General features: G+C 37.7%; 1 protein-coding gene across 2 annotated transcripts in view; it reads left to right on the forward strand.

Moving 5' to 3' along the window:
* LOC126268121 (syntaxin-12-like) overlaps positions 1 to 13,974 on the forward strand; it is a 56,906-nt gene extending 42,932 nt beyond the window's left edge. Inside the window, exon 9 of one of the 2 annotated variants that reach the window (XM_049973646.1) lies at positions 11,853 to 11,942. Coding sequence is in view for 1 of the 2 variants with exons in the window: in XM_049973647.1 (XP_049829604.1) it covers positions 11,853 to 11,942 (90 nt within the window). In the remaining variant the exon portion in view is untranslated. Of the gene's footprint in view, positions 1 to 11,852 lie in introns of both variants that reach the window. The other variant, XM_049973647.1, reaches the window with a different exon arrangement.
* The last annotated feature ends 1,533 nt before the right edge of the window (positions 13,975 to 15,507 follow it).

The raw sequence follows: 15,507 nt of genomic DNA on the forward strand, positions 1-15,507 counted from the left end.
CCACATAAGAAATACTAAACAGAGAACCGACTCGTGGCGGTAACATATTAGACCTTCTGGTGACAAACAGACCCGAACTATTTGAATCAGTTAATGCAGAACAGGGAATCGGCAATCATAAACCGGTTACTGCATTGATGATTTCAGCTGTAAATAGAAATATTAAAAAAGTGAGGAAGATTTTTCTGTTTAGCAAAAGTGACAAAAATCAGATTACAAAGTACCTGATGGCTCAACATAAAAGTTTTGTCTCAAGTACAGATAGTGTTGAGGCTCAGTGGACAAAGTTCAAAACCATCGTACAATATGCGTTAGATGAGTATGTGCCAAGCAAGATTGTAAGAGATGGAAAAGAGCCACCGTAGTACTGTTACGAAACTGCTGTGGAAGCAAAGGGAACTTCACAGCAAACAGAAACATAGCCAAAGCCTTGCAGACAAACAAAAATTACGTGAAGCGAAATGTAGTGTGAGGAGTGCTATGCGAGAGGCGTTCAATAAATTCAAAAGTAAAGTTCTATGCACTGACTTGGCAGAAAATCCCAAGAAATTTTGCTCTTATGTCAAAGCAGTAGGTAGATCAAAACAAAATGTCCATACACTCTGTGACCAAAATGGTACTGAAACAGAGGATGACAGACTAAAGGCCAAACTACTAAATGTCTTCTTCCAAAGCTGTTTCACAGAGGAAGACTTCACTGTAGTTCCTTCTCTAGATTGTCGCACAGATGACAAAATGTTAGATATCGAAATAGACGACAGAGGGATAGAGAAACAATTTAAATCGCTCAGAAGAGGAAAGGCTGCTGGACTTGATGGGATACTAGTTCGATGTTACACAGAGTATGCGAAGGAACTTGCCCCCCTTCTTGCAGTGGTGTACTGCAGGTCTCTAGAAGAGTGTAGTGTTCCAAAGGATTGGAAAAGGGCACAGGTCATCCCCGATTTCAGGAAGGGACGTCGAACAGATGTGCAGAACTATAGACCTATATCTCTAATGTTGATCAGTTTTAGAATTTTGGAACCCGTATTATGTTAGAGTATAATGACTTTTCTGGAGACTAGAAATCTGCTCTGTAGGAATCAGCATGGGTTTCGAAAAAGACAGTCGTGTGAAACCCAGCTCGCGCTGTTCGTCCACGAGACTCGGAGAGGCATAGACACAGGTTTCCAGGTAGATGCCGTGTTTCTTGACTTCCGCAAGGCGTTAGATACAGTTCCCCACAGTTGTGTAATGAACAAAGTAAGAGCATATGGACTATCAGACCAATTGTGTGATTGGATTGAAGAGTTCCTAGGTAACAGAATACAGCATATCATTCATTCTCAATGGAGAGAAGTCTTCAGAAGTAAGAGTGGTTTCAGGTGTGTCGCAGGGGAGTGTCATAGGACCGTTGCTATTCGCAATATACATAAGTGACGTTGTGGATGACATCGGAAGTTCACTGAGGCTTTTTGCAGATGATGCTGTGGTGTATCGAGAGGTTGTAACAATGGAAAATTGTACTGAAATGCAGGAGGATCTGCAGCGAATTGACGCATGGTGCACGGAATGGCAATTGAATCTCAATGCAGACAAGTGTAATGTGCTGCGAATACATACAAAGATAGGACCCTTATCATTTAGCTACAAAATAGCAGGTCAGCAACTGGAAGCAGTTAATTCTATAAATTATCTGGGAGTACGTATTAGGAGTGATTTAAAATGGAATGATCATATAAAGTTGATCGTCGGTAAAGCAGATGCCAGACTGAGATTCATTGGAAGAATTTTAAGGAAATGCAATCCAAAAACAAAGGAAGTAGGTTACAGTACGCTTGTTCGCTCACTGCTTCAATACTGCTCAACAGTGTGGGATCCGCACCAGATAGGGTTGATAGAAGAGATAGAGAAGATCCAACGGAGAGCAGCGCGCTTTGTTACATGATCATTTAGTAGTCGCGAAAGCGTTACGGAGATGATAGATAAACTCCAGTGGAAGACTCTGCAGGAGAGACGCTCAGTAGCTCGGTACGGGCTTTTGTTACAGTTTCGAGAACATACCTTCACCGAAGAGTCAAGCAGTATATTGCTCCCTCCTACATATATCTCACGAAGAGACCATGAGGGTAAAATCAGAGAGATTAGAACCCACGCAGAAGCATACCAACAATTCTTCTTTCCACGAACAATACGAGGCTGGAATAGAAGGGAGAACTGATAAAGGTACTCAGGGTACCCTCTGCCACACACAGTCAGGTGGCTTGCGGAGTATGGATATGGATGTAGATGTAGATGTAGATGTTGGTAAGCACTCATCAAACAGAAGTGGAACTTAGCAATGAGTGTACTCATATAATTGATAAACTGATGGGCTTTTGGACATAATCATCTTTCAGAAGCAAATGGGCACACATGGCTGCAAATGCAGATTCACAGCCCCCCCCCCCCCCCACACACACACACAAAATTGTATATAGCTCTACAATATACATCCAGAGTAAGAAACAGATGTAAGAAAAGAAAGACTTGACTTAGTTAGGGTGGCAGTGAAATCGTGTAGGGTCACTGTGAGGAATACATAGAGCAGATGGGTGGAATCAATAGTGATAAGTTTTGACATCAAGACAAGTGGGAGGCAAGACTGGTGGAGGATGAGTCCAGGTGGATTGTGGAAACAGTTACCAGCTGTACAATGAGTGAGTCTGGTGTGTGATGGGGTAGCGTAAGAAATGTGAATCAGCCACTGAAGTTGACTACTTTATGGTGAGCAACATGCTTGCAAATGGGTAATCTGATTGCCCCCTGACCACAGTTTGGTTGTTACCATTCATCTGGGTGTATAGTTAGTTTGTTTTCTGGCTACTTAGAACTGTGTGTAGTAGTAATGTTTGTAAACGATGTGCATGCTTTTGCAGGTTGCCTTGTGTGATAAGTTTAGAAATGCCAGGGATAGGGATGGAACAGAGGTGCTAGGCAGTGTGTGTGGTACAATAATTTTACATGGACTTTCCTCGGAGATATTATCCATAAGGCAAGACATTAGGAGTAAAGATGCCTAGTGCATGTTGGACTGGTAGTGGAAAACCAGTTGTGGAGGAACAGAGGGGAGAACATTTATCATTGCAGGATACAATGAGTCACAGTAAAAGACTTGACGTGTAAGGAGAATAAATTTCAGGAATTCCATTACTCCTAGCACTCTCACACCACTTCTTTCTTTCCTGTGTATGTGCCAGCCACCTTCCTGGTAACTACTGCATGGCCCATACAGGTACAAAACCCCTCCCTCTGTGTGTGTTTGGGGGAGAGGTGGTAGCATGCGTACTAATGCTTCGGGATAAACTGTTTTATTCTTTTTGAATGCCAGTCTCTTCCATTTGAATAGTAGTCATCTGCCCTTTATACATAATCAGAATTTTTAATGAAGGTACTAGCATTAAGGTAACAACATGGAATGTCAGAGGCTTAGCAAACAAAGAAGAGGAGTTGGCAGAAATTTTAAAGACGACCAAGGTAGACATAGCTTTCATAATAGGAACTAAGAAAAAGCTACAGAGTAACAGTTGTGTAGGTAATATTTGATGTTATTTAATGGAACATGAAAACAGGAGAGAGCAGGCAAAGGAACTGCCATATACATACATACATAAGAGATGGGAAAAGAAAATTATAGGCTATAGTTATATAAATGAAAGAATTATAGTTTCAGCTGTCAATTAAGAGGGACAAAACACAACTGTGATTGCAGTTTACCCTCCTGACAGAGGAAAAAAAGAGGAATCTATAGATTTATGTGACAAACTGCAATAATGTTTGGATAATATAATAATAAGCAGCAAATAATATTGACAGGAGATTTAAACACACGAGTAGGGAATAAAGCTATCACAAAGATTGTGGGAATGTTGGGAGAAAAGTCATAAATGAGAGTGGGCGATTAGGTAGAGATTTTGTTTCTTTTAACTAACTAAAAGTCACCAATACAGTCTTCCACAAAAGACATGTCTGTAAATATATATATGTTAGCTCAAGTATTTAAGTCCATTATTAACTACATTATCATTAATGGAAAAATAAGGGGCACTAGAGTGTACATGGAATATGACAAAGGTTGTGACCTTTTCTTGGTGATATTTCAAATAAATATGTACATATAATGGAGACAACAAAAAGTTGAAAGAAGAGATGGACGAAGCCTAAAAAAAAATAGTTTTTTTTTTCGTTTCCTCAATTTTGTTGCTAATGTATATGGAGAATCTGTAAAGAAAATACACTATCATTTTTCTTTTTATTTAATTTGAATTACGGTTTTCCATTAGATGAGGAGCTGTAACAGTCAACAAATGCTACAGCAACAAATGCAACAGTAGGTCTTACTCAACACAATGCTGGCGTCTAGCAAGAGCATGGTGCACAGCCTCTGCTTCCAATATTTCAGTTGGCATGTGGAGCCACTTGTTTGTAAACAGGAACTGATGTTTACAACTGTTTTTTGAACTTTTTTAGTGACTGTTATCTGAAACATAAAGACGGAGACAAACAGATGTGCAGATACAAAAATTGTCGCAATGAAATGCCAAAATGAAATAAAAAAGACTCTATGTGGCACGTATCGGATCCAGTAAAACTACATGAAATATATTGTTCTTTTTGCAGCAGTTCTTCATATGTGTGTTGTGCCGTTACCAAAGCATGGGGACTATTGGTCAACTGATCTATTTTTACAAACAGGCTTTGTAAATTGATTGTTGAGCCATGATATGTTTTCCAGTATTATGTTCATGCTGCATGCCAATGACAACTCAATGTACTTAAAAAAGAGGAAACCCACAATCCTCTTCATAAAATTAGACCTGTGTTAGACTTCTTTGTCGACAAATGTAGATCTAGTTTCATCCCATACAAAAATTTGACTACAAATGAAGCTATTTGTCCAGTTCGTTGGCGTGTTGGCATTAGGGTTTACATGAAAAATAAACCCAATAAGTGTGGCATGAAGCTTTATGCACTTTGTGGTGTTGCAACAGGCTATGTACTGAACTTTGATCTTTACACAGGATCAGGAGAGGGGAATGACAACCATATTCTAGCGTTAGTAGGCAGACACTGTTCTCCATATTACGGTAAAGGCCACTGTATTTACATGGACACACATTACACCAGTGTTCCTTGACTGAAGATGATCTAAGAGGAAAGTACATTAGCTGTTACAAATTTAATGATTACAGGAAAGGCTTACCCACAAGCTTCGAAACAAAGAAACTGAAGCAAAATGAAATGATATTTTTGAGGAATGGGCCATTCTAGCACTGAACTGGAAAAATAAGCGTGATGTATGCTGTCTGCCCTAAAAACATCAGGCTACTACCAAATCGGTCCAGTACATTCAGAAGATGGTATTACAACATAAATGAAACCAGACCTTCTAATTGACAACAATATGAACAAGACTGGTGTAGATCATGCGGATCAGCGGTACAGTTGCTACCCATTCACACGAAAGCGGTGGAAAAAACATTTCTTTCATATTTTTGTGTTGTCTGTAGTGAACAGATTTATTTTGTACAAAGATATCGGTAAACAGAAAACCTCATGTGGCTTTCATAAAAAAAGTTAGTTTGAAATAATTGGTAGCAGCAGGAGGAGAATTTTGAAATTTAGAACCAACACTAAGCACTAGCCTGGACAGAAATTTTGGTTGTTGTTTTCCAGAAAAAGTACCTTCCATTGCCAACAAAATAAATACTGTGTGTTATTGCAAAGTTTGCTCCGACAAAGCGAAGAAAGAGAATGGCAAACAGGTGAGAAAAGAAAACAGGTGGGGGTGTAAAGACTGCAATGTAGACTCTGTGTACCTCAGTGCTTTCAGCATTACCATTTGAAAGTGAATTATGTATAAAATATGTGCAATCCTTTTATCATAAAAAATTAAATAAAAAACCTCCTGTGAACCAAATTCTTTTCATTATAAACACCAGAAATCATGTTAGGAAATGTAAAATTATTTCCCAGATGAAGGTTTCTCATGTTTGTGGGAAGGCTGGTACACCTCTACCGATGTAAGCATATATATAAGCTCACATTTTTTTCTAATCTGTAAATTATGGAATTTCAAATGATGCTACAAGTGCGCTTAAGAGACCCTTAGTTACTGTACACTCATTCATTAAAGTTGCTTGAAATTCGCCAGTGCACCTGGATAGTCAAGGCACATACATAGTGGTGTGGGATGTGCTAAAAATTGGACACTGGAATTGCTTAAAGTTATAAGTGAAAAACAAGATGCTTATCATAAATATCTCAGTGAACCAACAGAGGAGAATCAACAAATTTACAAACAAGAGAGAAATGCAGCAAATGGAGCAGTGAAAGGAGCTCGTCAAGAAACTTGGGATATGCTTATAAGCGTAATAGATGATGATATTCACGGGAGTTGAGTGATAGCTTATAAAACAAAGAAAATGCTCAATCAAAAAGAAACTGCTCAAATAAATAACATCCAGCAAATGAAATGAAGAGAACATTACAAGAACTTGCGGTATGAAGAAAGATGCTCCACCAAGAAAATAAAGGATAAAATTGAAATAGGAAGTGTAGACTATTTATGTATGGATGAATTGAGAGAAGCCCTCAACCCTACAAAGAGCCCTATTTATGTATGGATGAATTGAGAGAAGCCCTCAACCCTGCAAAGAGCCAAAAAGCTATTAGTGAGGATGATACAAACACTGAACTGCTAAAATGTAGAGGCCCCCTAGTACAAAGTAGATTACTGCATTAATTAAATGTGCTGGAGAAGGGATATATTCCAGAAGCAGTGTCACAAGCAAATGTGATATCAATATATAAAAAAGATAACAAAAGTTGAGAGTACTGTAGAAGTATCAAATTAATAGATGTCACATATAAAGTGTATGCATGAACAGTGAACAAAAGGTTGAAGGTTATAGTTGAGGATTTATTAGGTGAAGAACAAATGGGATTTCAGAGGGACAAATCAACAATAGATATAATCAAAAATAATAAAAAGAAGTGAGAATAATAGGAGAACCCATTTAGTGTTCATGATTTTATTGAAGCATTTGATGATGACTTTGATAGAAAAAAATTGTGGAGAAATATGAGGAAAGGAGAATTTACACAATACCTAATAAATAATTTTAAAACATGTGGACAAGCAAGTGACTGTAATTTTAGATATAGATGGCACACTAATATAGTCTCTTAGCTGCAAACAAAGGAGGAAGACAAGGGTGCAGCATTCCACCCACACTTTTTAACATTTATTTAGATGATGTTATATGGAAAAGGAAGGAAATTTTTAATGGGAGAATTAAAATCACAGTAAAATTTTCTTGTATATGCAGACGATTCCATGCTGTTGATGGAGAATGAAGATGACCTACAAAGGGGTAAGGTTTGTGAAAAATACCATTTGATGAGTCAAGAAAAGAAGACATTGCCAGTGGCTTTTAAAGTGAAATAACCTGCATGGATAAAAATTGTGATCAACAAAAGAACAGGTAAAGCATTGTAACTAGTCAGGTTGTGACGTCACAAGTGAGTGTGATGAAGACAGAGCATAAATTAGCAGAGTTTGGGAGTATATGTGAAATGATAAACAGATGTCAATATATATATATATATATATATATATATATATATATATATATATATATGGAAATAAAGAAGATTGAAATTTTTTAAGGTAATGGCAGTTTCAATGCTTGTTTAAGGAAGTGAATCGAGGTTTACAAACAAGCACCAAGAAAGTCACATAAAGGAAACAGAGATGAGGTTTCTAAGAGCATTAGAGATACCCATGAGCTGACAGACAGAAATTTTGGAATTAAGGGAGAACTAAATATACTTAACACCCTCAATAAAAGACAATAAAACAGGAGAAACTGGAATGAACATTTCAAAAGACTGAGTGGAGTAAGATTGTTTCTCCAGATAAGATTTAAAGTCAGTTAAGTGGAGTCAAGGTTGATCTGGGTGGCCGGATCATTCACTTGTATTGTCCAGAATGTTCTTCAAACCAAATGCAAACAGCTGTGGCCGGGTGATGTGGCATTTGGTCAGCCATAAAAAATTCCAACATTGTTTGGAAACAAGTAGCCAAACATAACCACTCCCAGTCTATGATCTGTGCAGTTGGACCACAGACCCAGCCCATTCCACGTAAACACAGCCTACACCATTAAGGAGCCACCACCAGCTTGCACAATGCCTTGTTGACAACTTGAATCCATGGTGTCTGTGCCACACTGAAACCCTAACATCAGCTCTTACCATCTACAATCTGGACTCACCTGATCGGGCCACAGTTTTCCTGTCACCTAGGGTCCAACTGATATGGTCACGAGCCCAAGAGAGGCACTGCAGGTGATGCTGTGCTGTTAGCAAAGGCATTCTCATTGGCCGTCAGCCATAACTCATTAACACCAGATTTTGCTGCACTGCCCTAACAAATACCTTCATTGTATGTTTATCATGGATTTCTGTGGTTATTTCATGCAGTGTTGCTTGTCCGTTAGCATTGACAGGTATATGCAAATATCTCTGCTCTTGATCATTAAGTGAAGGGCTGTTGGCCACTGCATTGTCCGTGGTGAACAGTAATGCCTGATATTTGATATTGTCAGCACACACTTGACACTGTGAATGTGAGAATATTGAAGTCCCTAATGATTTCCAAAATGGGAAGTCCTGTTTCTATAGCTCCAATTACCATTCCGTCTTCAAAGTCTGTTAGTTCCCGTCATGCAGCCATAATCGCATTGGACATATTTTGATGTGAATTATCTTGAGCGCAAATGACAGCTCCACCAAACTCCTCAAAGTGATTGTTACATATATTCAGTGTTTCTTGGACTTCATTTGTGTGTCTCCATATCATAACATCAGTGAACACGATTACTTTGAATTCTGATCCACATCGCTCTTTTGTCCTTTTCATGATATTGTCTATGAAAGTGAAGAAGAGCATAGGAGACAGTGCACTCCCCGGCCGCACTCCGGATTTGGTCTCAAACCATTCACTCTCTCCGTTTACTACTCAAACACTGCTAAAACATCTTCTGTAGAGCATGTACACTTTCTCAGTTCATCCATTGGATACATTTCTATTCTTTAGGAATTCCCAGATTTTGTTTCTAGGTACGCTGTCATAGGCTTTTTCTATGTGTAGGAAGACTGATGTGATACTTTTATCCTTTCCCAGATATTTTTTGAGTAATGTTCTTGTTACGAAGATCAGGTAAGTTGTACTTCTGTTTTCCTAAATCCACACAGTTCTTCTTCCTGAGGGTCCAGTAACCTTTCAAAATTTCTCTGAAATTCAATTATCCTCCTTCCAAAATTTTTAATCTATGCAAAAATAATCTTATACTTCTGTAATTTTAAGTTCTCTTTAACTTTTTGAATAATGATTTAGTCATCAGGGATCTTATTCTCTCTCCAGACTGCATTCAATTTTGACATATTTTGCTATTGTTGTGGCAGGAGGGAGAAGACAAAAATATTATGTGGAGAGTACTTTAGGTACCAGGATCGGTAGTAACATAATTTTTTGCTGGAGCTATGCATGTTGGCTGAAGCTGAAGTTTCACAGTATGAACTAAAAAAAAGATGCATCAGTTCTTGTTCTGTTAGTAGCACATGCTATGTTGTCTTGCTGTAATTTAAGTTCCTGCACAAAGGTTGGAAACGTGCCCTCTTTGCAATATCTTTGACATTCTCAAGGTTTTTAGCTTCACCTTGCTGTAATTGTTTAATAAGTGCTCTTAGATCATGTAGAGGAACTGATGCGCTGTAGGTAGCCCTAGAAACTTGGGATAGGATGGTGATATGAGAGTCAGCCCTTGAATGTGTAGATACTTTATATTTCCCTTCTTATAAATTCTATGGGTAACCAATTGTAGGGTGATTATAATTAAAATTAAACTTTCACACTGCTGTAGGAATAACAACACTGCTCAGAATGATGTCAAATTGCAGCGGAATATTATCGAAGAAGGGGGAAATAGTATGGCAGAAGAAAAATAAATAGTTACAAAATGTAGCAACAGGTGGTGCTGTAAGCAACATAATTTAATAGTGGTCGACTACAAATGACAAATGAATCATATAACAATGCCTAAGGTGTTGATGTTAAATGAACTTTACTATTCAGTGTGAATGGGTGTACAGGTGTGATACTGTCGGTTATGTAAGTCCATCTACCAAGGCAAGGTCGCATCACATCGGATGGGAAAAACTGATTTTCAGTTGTCCTGAGGCCAAAAACCACTTAAAAAGCATCAGTCAAAATCAAATCGGATTATTAATTTTCATGTGACTGGCGCAAAACATGTTCAATATGCTATCCACCGTTTTCTGCACCAAGTTTAAATCGAGAAACAGCTTCCACAACTGATCGAAGTGTTTGCGGGCTCACATTCAGATTGTGTTGTGCCGTGCGTGCCTTCACTGCAGTTAAGTTTGCAATCGGAATACTGAACACATCTTTCAGTTAGCCCCGCAGCCAGAAGTCACTTGGATTAAGATCAGGTGATCAGGACAGCCAGGCTGTAGGGAAATGGTGGCTGATAATTCTAGCATTTCCGAAATGGCACTTCAGCAGCTGCTTAACTGTATTTATAATGTGTGGAGGTGCGCCACCTTTCATAAAAATGATGCCATCCATACATCCATGATGTTGGAGAGCTGGAATGATGTGGTTACACAAGAGACTCATAGTGCTTATCAATAATGGTGTGTGTAACAGGGCCAGAAGCACCTGTCTCATCAAAAAAAATATGGCCCTATGATAAATGATGCCGTAAACCTGGATCTCACACTGACCTTTTCAGGACAAAGTGGTACTGGTTGATTTGCGTGTGGAGTTTCCGTTGCCCATATTCGACAATTCTGTGTATTGACATATCCTGTCAGATGGAATTGAGCTTCGTCTGTCCACAAAATCTTCCATGGCCAAGCATTGTCCACTTTCACACGAGCAAGAAATTCTAAAGCAGAAGTCTCTCTTGTTGGCATGTCAAGAGGAAGCAACTTGTGCACATTAGTAATTTTGAGTGGATAGCAAAGAAGGATGTTTCGTAGGATTTGATGAACCATGCTCATGGGTATGTGAATGTTCGGGCAATTCTCCGTGTACTACGCCTTTGCACACCACCGCCTGTCTTCTCCTGCATTGCTATGGCCATTGCTTCCACTGGCGTTGAATCAATTTGTTTCCTCCCTTTACCAAGTAGCACACCAAAGTTCTTTTCCAATTTCTGAATCATTTTCTCCAGACCCACAGCAGTCATCAGACCAATGCCTTTTTTCAAACTCTTCCATGTCCGAACTCCTGCAGAGCGACGTGTGCACAGTCATCATTCCTGTAATAAAGCTTTACAAGCAGAGCTCGATCCTGCATTGAGACAATTGTGGCAAATGTCGCAGACGCGAGAGGAGGAAAAGCCGTGTACCCTCCATGTTCATACCAACTTCAGTGGGTTGTGCGCATGACAGGTGTTTTCATTTACATATTCTGACACACACAGCGCCGTCTATTGATCAGTTTTCACACTATTTTTTCTTCTTCTGCCATACGTTTTCTCCCTTCTCCGATCATATTTCATTGCAATTTGACATCATTCTAACCAGTGGTGTTATTTCTACAGCATTTTGAAAGTTTAATTATAATCACCCTGTATATCAGTAGACAGAAGTGATCTTTCTTGAACTGTACTAACAGTAAATGGTGCACAAAGAGTAACATTTTGTATTTAAAGGTGTTTATTTGAATATGCTAATTCATTAGCTGTAATGTGAATTTCAAAACTTCGAGAGTCTAATTATTATTTTTTCCCCCTTTTCAGAGCAAACGTCGAAGGAAGAAAGCTTTCATAGCTTTTGTTATTGGTCTGGTAATTTTGCTTATTGCTCTCATTATCTGGCTGAAAAGTTAAGAGTGCACTGTTGAGCTTGAAAATAATTCCAGTAATTTGATTTATGCTCTGTCCTTGGTATTTTAAGTGAATTATCACTACTTGTTTCATCCTTTATTTATAACTTCCTTGGTTTTATAAGTATTGTACTCATAATCTTTTCTTTACATGAGGAGCAGCTGAGTTTCAATATCTTCATCTTTACCTTCCAAGCCAACTAAAGTATAATTGACAATTCCTGTTGATGTTATGATTTAGAGAGTTTAAAATCACACATGTTGGCAAAAATTGAGGTATAATATTTGTATATTGTGAAGATCTATTTAAATATTATGAAGATGTTTTTACTCATGATTTTATACCAGTGATGTAATATATATATATATATTAAATGAAATCAGTCATATTATGTACCTGTGATTGATGGTATGCTTAATGCATAATGGTGGTATAACTTTGGGATAGTTCATTCTTTAAGTAAAATACAGATGTACAGCATCTAATGTAAAGTTTATTTTCTCTGTATAGTTTGTACACAATGTCTGTCATCTTTAGTTGTACACAAAGTCTGTCTTCTTCAGTCACTACTTTATATGTATATATCTTTCTTGCTTAGAGCAAAGCCCAGTTCTGTAAATGAGTGAAACTGTTGGAATAATTTTTCCCTGGAAGGAACAGGGCACTTTGCACGTAACTATTGAGAGCACAGGAATATTCCATAGCTGAAACAGTCGTAAAGCATCTACCAAATTTATATAAAGCTCCACTCATATTTCACGTCAGTCATTTGGCATGGCTGGCTTTGGCAAGTGCTTACTTTCTCATTAAGTATACTGAAAATGTTTTTTTTGTCTTTTTAAATGCCATTGTTTTCAAGTTAGCTCACAAAAAAACAGTAGCACTTAGAAAAAAGTGTTACGAAGAATGCTGTAAAGATGATGCTGTGCTGTCAAAATTTGTTTACAAATAAAATACTTGTTTGCAATTTGTCTGGTCGTTCACTGAACTTGTGTGTGATCTCTCTGCTGTGTTTATTTAAGTTGATAGGTAAGACACAGTTACTCATTTTTATTTGTGGGAACTAGGAGGCAATTGGAAAGCCACTGAATAACAATGCAATCTAATTACTACATGCAGTAAAAACAGTAAGGATACCATACATGATACAACATTGTTATAAGGCAATTTACATAACAAGTACAGATTGTACTAGACCTGTAGCGCCAGAGATCTGTAACTAAAAGTATCCCACAGCAAAAAACTTAATTTACAGTGCAAGAAAAGCAACAAAGTGTAGCACATTTTGTACTGGGTCTCTGAAATAAAACTCACACAGCTCTGTTTCATGGATTTAAATATTTAATTTGCAAACATCAAATTTAATTAATGTTATGAAATAAATGTTAATAGTTACCTTCAGGTGGACTGACGCTTCGCTCGGTTGTAATTTCATACTAAAGGTTCAAATTTGTGACTCGAAGCTAAAAAGAAACTTTGTTGGTCACTTTATAGTCACATATGTTGTGACTTTGTGCACTTGATAACTCTCTTCTTCATTGTAGCATTTTTTATTTGTAAATATGTTCTTATATCAGGTTAATTTGTATACCCTGCTGTAAGTAATAATCCATTCATGTGAAAACTTTTCCTTGATGTGACTTTACATTTGAGAATTGTGGTCCAGGCTGACAAGTTTCATGTATGCCAGTTGGGCCAATAGATTGTCTGTTTCAAGAGTTCAATGTTGTAAATTAATTTGTTTGAAGTTACATGTGTGCAGTGTGTGTTAGTACCACAAAATTTGCAAAAATGGTTATTACAGCAAGTATTCCACTTAATTGTGATAGCAAATTATAAATGTACTACAGGATTTGCACACACACATATAAGACTTTAAAGTATTATTTTTGGATATGTGCTGTCAACTAGACCTAGTGTCCAAATGAATATTGACAAAATGTATGGAAAATCTTTTGTCTTTCATTTAGTGTTCAGTTCATTCTAAAGTACGTTATATTGTAAATGACTATATCAATAAACTTATTTTGTTAAATGTGAGTGTTTTTATTCCCCCCTCCCGCTGCCGCCATCAAATTCATACCCACATTTATGTTCTACTTTATTACAAATAATCATTTAAAAATGAAGGAATTCATGTTCTTGAACATTAATCTCCAATTGAAGTGCTGAACTCTCCAATTCAAGATAATACTGAAACACTTTATTTAGGGCACAGTGACTACTACTCCATCTTGATCAAGAAAGGTGAATAAGGCTTATAAAGTGCTTGTTTGCCCGATTCTTTGGTATTTTTCATCTGTCCGCGATCCGTATCAGGTAGGACTGATAGAGGAGATAGAGAAGATCCAACAAAGTGCGGCATGTTATGTCACGGGATCGTTTAAATAAACTCCACTGGCAGATGTTACAAGAGAGACATTGTGCATCAAGGAGAGATTTACTATTGAAATTTTGGGTCAGCACTTTTCAGGAAGAGTCAGACAACATATTACTTCCCCCCACATTCATCTCATGTATTGACCTCAAGGAAAGGGGGGGGGGGGAGGAGGGAGAGGCACTGTCATGAGTGATAAAATACCGGTGGTTATAGGGTTCAGAAAAGACCCTTTTTTAGGGTAGGGATGACAGAAAGAAACCAAATTTTAAGAGAGGTTAGGACTAAAACAAACCTTCAGTTTGAGAAAGAAACCGAAAAACATAATTCTAGCTTATTACATCAGCATAAACAGCTATTGTTTAAGAATTTTCAACAGTCAGCAGACTCTACCAAATTTTAACTCAGTCAATGTGAAATGTCGTGTATCTTTATTGCATCAAAATGTCTGAGGATAGAGAAATAAAATTAATGAATTAATTATCTGCATAGATGAATTAGTCTTGAAACCCAGTTGACATAATCTGCCTCTCAACATCATGTGACTACTGACATACAACTTTTAAGTGTTACAGCTTTTAGGTTAGCATCTCACTTTTGTAGAGTAGAAATGGAGAAAGGAGTTGCCACATTCATCAGGAACTGTCATAAATTTAAGAACATAGACATTCATAAATTTTGCCTAGAACAGCATATGGAAGCATGTGCAACAGAAGTAGAATTTCACAAAAATTCCTTCATAATACTAAATATGTATCGAGCACCTGTAGGTAACTTTAACCTGTTCGTAAAGCACTTTGAAGCTGTACTGGCCAATTTAACAACCAAAAATGAAGAAATAGCAGTTGCTGGTGATTTCAGAGTAGATTTCGTTAAAGACTTTCCCAATAAGAACTTATTTGAGTTAGTAACACTAACATTCAACTTAATTCCCACTGTAAAATTTCGCCAGCTGGAGTGGCCGAGCAGTTCTAGGCGCTACAGTCTGAAACCCCGTAACCGCAGGTTCGAAACTTGCCTCGGGCATGGATGTATATGATGTCCTTAGGTTCATTAGGTTTAAGTAGTTCTAAGTTCTAGGGGACTGATGAACCTCAGCAGTTAAGTCCCATAGTGCTCAGAGCCATTTGAACCATTTTTTGTAAAGTTCCCCACTAGGGTAGCTAATTGTTCACAAACAGCCATTGATAA

The sequence above is a fragment of the Schistocerca gregaria genome, chromosome 4, assembly GCF_023897955.1.
Source record: "Schistocerca gregaria isolate iqSchGreg1 chromosome 4, iqSchGreg1.2, whole genome shotgun sequence".
Lineage (NCBI taxonomy): Eukaryota > Metazoa > Arthropoda > Insecta > Orthoptera > Acrididae > Schistocerca > Schistocerca gregaria.